The 5,817-nt window shown below is 34.9% G+C and overlaps 1 protein-coding gene across 1 annotated transcript; it reads right to left on the reverse strand.

The window, feature by feature from the left end:
* Positions 1–783: 783 nt before the first annotated feature.
* On the reverse strand, positions 784–1,574 carry LOC101498729 (protein FAR1-RELATED SEQUENCE 5-like). The gene is made up of 2 exons (XM_004516105.1): positions 1,290–1,574; positions 784–1,200 (listed from the first exon to the last, which is right to left on the reverse strand). The coding sequence occupies exons 1-2, from the start codon at positions 1,572–1,574 to the stop codon at positions 784–786; spliced, it is 702 nt and encodes a 233-aa protein (XP_004516162.1).
* Positions 1,575–5,817: the final 4,243 nt, after the last annotated feature.

Consider the following 5,817-nt stretch of genomic DNA (forward strand, 5'->3'; position numbering starts at 1 on the left):
GTAGATTTCAAGTTGTTTTGAGAAGACTGACTTATAAGGTCAAGTGATGTGTAATTCAAGTTTTGAATTAGTGGATTAAATTCTTATGAGTGAGGGGACTGAACTTAGCTACCAAGTTGATGGGGAAATGGGATAAATTTATGTGTCACTTTAATTTTGTAATTCTTGTTGTACTTTTGTCTTTGATTACTTAACCCGACTTCTACTACTTTTGTTCTAAGTAAGTCACCAAACTCGAATCAGTTTTAAATAATTAGCAAAAAGAATCATACTTAGTCAAACACAATTCAACCTCATTTCTCGTATTTGCACCTTCATTTTAGACTTATATAAGGGTTTGTGTTACATCATCAAATATTATGCTCTTTCTATATTTTGAGTGATTATTTACCATTGATTGTATTCTCTAGAAATTCTTGCAACCGTCTTTAAGGTTAAATTTTCTTGTGATCATGTTTCAAGAAAAAGAACTATAAGATTTATTTATTTTAAGGCCTTAGGACATGTTTTGTTTTGTTTTATACTTTCCACTAATTGCCCACTGTGAGCCTTATATTAATTATCTTTCTAGGGTCCCTTGCCTTATTGATGAAATTATTCTTGGGTGCCTTTTCGAACACAGTGGAATAACTTAAAACAAAATAAAAAGAAGAAGAAGAAGAAAATAAGTGTTATTGACATATTTTGAGTTAGTGGGAGATTTATATTTTGTCTGATAAGAATGATCAAACTTTAGTTCAAATCCATTAACCACACACCTGATCATACAAATGAATCTGTATCTCACACATCCAAGTTACTCACACAAACAAATACAACAAAAGGCATGTCATACTTATTAGTCAAATATGTTGTGTCAAAATTAGTCACAACATCTCCAAAGTATTCATAAGAAACTCTATTTCTTGCATTAGTCCAAAACACATTCCTTACGTGAAAATCGTCATCCAAATCTATGTCATAGAAGAAGTCTGAATTTTGTTCCCTCATTTGGCAGAAATAGCTTATCAAGACCTTAACATAATTCCTCACATATTTTTCCCAAAATGTTACATTTTCATGCCCTTCTGCATCTTTAACAAGAGGTTGAAATGTCTTGTTGATCCTCACTCCTGCATCATCATTGATTTGTATTGTTCTCTTCACATGCAAATTCATCGTCTTGTTAGCTTTGAACAACCTTGCCTTTGTAGGACTCGTCTTAGGAGTATGACCAATTCAAATTTTGTAATGTACCTCAATCTATCTTTATCCAATGTAATAACAATCTTGACGGGACAATTATTTACCTTAGTTGGAAGTGTTTCTAACGTACACAATTTTTTTGAAACTTTAGAACCCTCTCTTGAGCATGATAAAATTAAGTAGCAGAGCTCTCCATCTTGGCTTTTTCTTGAAGATCTAATCTTCCACCCAAAACCTTTTCTCGAAGCATACTCTTCATAAATTGATTTGACTTCATCTAAGCAAGAAAAACACATCCCCGTTGTAGGCTCCCAACAACATGTGTTGTCATCATCATCATCAAGGTTGTCAACTCTGATACCTTCATCTTCAATAGTACCACAATCCATGAAGTTTTAATTGATAGTGCAAATGTCACACAAAAACTACAAAAAATAACTCAATTCGTTCATTAACCACCGAATGCACTTTATAACCAACAATTAGCACACCATTAAACACGTAATATGAAATGTGTTAGACCTACCACATTTAGACATAAATGATTCATTAACCACTTATTGTAATTCATTAACCAATAATATTTACACTATTAATCAGAAACAAAAACTCAGAAAGACTCAAAATTAACATACTATTAATCACATAATATGAAATGTGTTAGACCTACCAACAATTTAAACTTTGGTGAAACTTAACAATTCAAATATGATTAACATCATTGATTAACAGTGATGAAACTTAATATTTAGACATACATAATTAACATGATTGATTATCAGTTCACAACCCTAATTTTTAGACAAAAATATTTCATTAACCACCTATTGTACTTCATTAACCAATAATGTTTATATTATTAACCAAAAGCAGAAAAACCGTGTATGAATCCACAAAAACGTGTATGAACCCACAAAATATCTAAGCAAAAGAATGTAGTAAAACAATAATCAAATCAAAATACACCAAAAACAATTACAATTTTTCTCAATACTAGTGTCTAAAAGAAAGAACACCTTAAAGTAAACAAGTTAAAGTAAACAAGACAAACAAACAACCACATCAATAAATGAAATGGAAAATTTGAAACTCAACATTGTGGGAAAAAAAGAAAATGAGAAGTTATATTGCAAGGGATGAGATAAAGTTGCTCAAGTTACTTTATTAAAAATTTGATTTTTTTTCCTATTTTTCTCCATCTTCCTTGGAAATCATGATGTTTCTCTATAATCTAATGCTTACCTAAAATCAAAATCAAATAAGTAAATAAAAGGAAGAAGGAGGAATTATGAAAGAAAGGGAAGATGAATGTGGATGTAAGACCCATAATTTTAAAGTACCATTTATGTATTTTTGGTGTATTTTGGATTTTGGCTCGGAGGCTTTAAGCCAAAGTTAATAATATTTTGGAGATATTTATTAAAAGTAAGTAATATATATATGTAAATATATATTTATGTTTATATGTGTTTGTTTGGGGGGAAAAAGAAAGGAAAACTAGAAGGAAGGAAAAGGAAAAGAAAATAATATATAAAGGAAGGAAGGAAAAAGGAAGAAAGGAAAAACAAAGGAAAGAAAAAGAAAGGAAGGAAATTTCCAAATTTCCATCTCCTTCCTCTGAACCTCACGCGAGCAAAACCCAAAATTCCATCCTTCTCCATTTTTCGTTTTCGTTGCTTCCTTTTCTTCAAAGCTAGTGACCCAAGGTTGGGTGAGAGTTAGATCAAGGTTTTCGCAACTCCACTCTTCCTCTTTGATTCGAAAACGAAGAAAAACGGTTTTGAGATCCAAACACAAACCCCTCCGTTTCTTCTAGATCCAAGCTTCATTTCTCGAAGAGATAGAAGGGAAAGTTGCTCACCACCACGCTACGGTGCTAGTGAACTAATTTGGAAGCGGCTTTGCGAGCGGAGATTTTACCGGAATTACTCGCGGTACCGGAAACGCACGTTAAAGCTAACGCTGAGGTAAGGGCTCCTTCCAAACTTCTAGTTTGCATTAGGGACTTATCTGTGGTTGTGTGGGAAGGAATCTGTTAGGGTTTAATGTATCGATTCGGGGAAAAACGAAACTAATGCGTTATGGGTAAAACCTTAGAGTTAGGTTTTGTTTATAATGATGAATGTTTCGTGGTAAATGAATTTAAAGGTCATTGTGTATGATTATGAGTAAATGAAATTTGATGTATCTGGGTGTTATGTTGCGTGATTTGTGTTCGTTGTATTTGGTGTGTTCGTACTTGATGTTTGTTAATTGGTGTGGTTGTTGTGAATTATGGTTTGAATGTGAAAGTATGTTTGAATTTGTTTCTGTGGAATTTGAAAACCATTAGAGTTAAACGAGTATTAAAAATGGGGAATCTTTTAATACCTCGGTTTACTTAATGTGTATTTGAGGAAAATGTTTAAGTTAACTGGGCGTTGAGAATGGGGAATCTCTTAATGTCTCGGTTACTTAACTATCGTTTTTGAAAATCGTTTCGGTAAATGAGTATTAAGAATGGGGAATCTCTTAATATGACTGTTTGCTTAACGTTTTGTTTTGAAAATCATTAAGTTAAATCGGTATTAAGAACGGGGAATCTCTTAATGACTTATTTAATTAATGTTGTTTGAAAGTCGTTTAAGTTAAATGGGTATTAAAAATGGGGAATCTTTTAATATCTGCATTTGCTTAACGATTGTTGTGAATGGAGTCTGTGTATGCTCATGCATTTCATTTGGTAAATTGTGTCGACCCGTGATAGGTGACACCTTGGTAAACTGTACGGACCCGTGATAGGTTGTACGTTTGCGATTTACATTTTAGTAAATCGTGTTGACCCGTGATAGGTGACACCATGGTAACTGTACTGACCCGTGATAGGTGGTACATTTACGATTTACATTTTTGGTGAATTGTGCTGACCCGTGATAGGTGGCACCTAGGTAAACAGTACTGGTCTGTGATAGGCGGTACGTTTACGATTCCCGCTTTTTCTTTTAGTAAATCGTGTTGACCCGTGATAGGTGACACCATGGTAACTGTACTGACCCGTGATAGGTGGTACATTTACGATTTACATTTTTGGTGAATTGTGCTGACCCGTGATAGGTGGCACCTAGGTAAACAGTACTGGTCTGTGATAGGCGGTACGTTTACGATTCCCGCTTTTTCTTTTAGTAAATCGTGTTGACCCGTGATAGGTGACACCTCGGTAAACTGTACTGACCCGTGATAGGTGGTACGTTTATGATTTACGCATTTTAGTAAATCGTGCTGACCCGTGATAGGTGGCACCTCGGTAATTGGTACTTTGGCCTGCGATAGGCGGTACAATTATGATTTACGGCCCTTCGAGGAGGGTTTTGGTTTGGAATTCCGAGTCCATGCATTTTGGCATATACGCATTGCATTAGGGTGCTTGGCACGCGAGTCGTATTTGATTTGAGTTTATGATTGAGTGATTTGAATTTGATTTATCGTGTTAATTGCGTTGAAAATGCTAAGTGTTATGTGTTGATTATTGTGTGTAAGTATGATGGTTATCGAGATCCCAATTGCCGTGGTAATCGCGTAGAAATTGCTAAGTGTTAAGTTGTGAACTTGATTAGGAATGACTTAGGTTAATTCATGAATTTTTGGAAAAATGATCAGGGAAATCGATTTCCCAATCGATTGGATGGAAGTCAGGGGCTTGGCCAAATGAACAAAATCGATTAGCCAATCGATTTTGTAATCAGTTTTCAAAAATCCCTTTCGAAATCGATTGCCCAATCGATTGGCCATTAAGTCAGGGGCTCAGCTATCCTGTCAATCGATTGCCCAATCGATTGAATCAAGCCAGAGTTCAAAATTTCACTAAAAACCTTCAGGAAATCGATTTGGAAATCGATTGGTATTAAGTCAGGGGCTCCGTTATCCTGTCAATCGATTGCCAAATCGATTGATTCAGCCCAGGATTCTATTTTCATTAAAAATCTTCACCCCAATCGATTGCCCAATCGATTGGCTCAGTGAAAATCCTCAGTTTTAGTTGTATGATTAATTGCTCATGAATCTATCCATGTCTTGTTTTATTATGTGTTAATTAGGAGATCGAGAACTGCATTTTACCTTCATTTTCATTGGCAATGTACTGTATGAACTTTTCGCATATTGAAAATCCTGTTAAGGTGCATGCTTAGTTGAAAAGTTGTTTTGAGCATTCAAAAACTTAATTGCTATGTGTTAACTGTTATTTTCTGGTTGGTGACCCTTTACAACTATTGTGGAAATCTGGGCTTTGCCCTCAGATGAGAGTCAGGACGGCCCTACCGGTTCGTACCCTACGGACAGGAATGGAGATGGGAACGCTTGACTGCAGTTACGTTAGGAGGATCTCACGGGGCGCGTGGAGATTACTCAGGGTGTATAGCTTTTTGGTAGGATGATCAGATTAGGATGATGTATAGGGACTAGGGGTCCTTCTTTTTGGTTTGAAGTATTTTTAGTTTGGAAAACTGTACTTATACAAATATTATCAGTTTGATATCATCTTTGGATGGGTTCCATGTACCATTTGATGTTATGTAAATGTTTTGGATTTATAATTGGAGAAACTTTTCCGCTGCGTAAATTATAATGACTCAATTATTTATCCAAAAGCATTTC

This window comes from Cicer arietinum, chromosome 5 (genome assembly GCF_000331145.2).
Source record: "Cicer arietinum cultivar CDC Frontier isolate Library 1 chromosome 5, Cicar.CDCFrontier_v2.0, whole genome shotgun sequence".
NCBI classification, from domain to species: domain Eukaryota; kingdom Viridiplantae; phylum Streptophyta; class Magnoliopsida; order Fabales; family Fabaceae; genus Cicer; species Cicer arietinum.

What these genes read in the sequence shown, in the direction of transcription:
- LOC101498729 (XM_004516105.1), bottom strand. Translation starts at nt 1,574, where the DNA reads ATGGATTGTGGTACTATTGAAGATGAAGGTATCAGAGTTGACAACCTT. An exon ending in TAGAAACACTTCCAACTAAG is followed by an intron (nt 1,201 to 1,289) that starts GTAAATAATTGT and finishes CATACTCCTAAG; the next exon opens with ACGAGTCCTACAAAGGCAAG.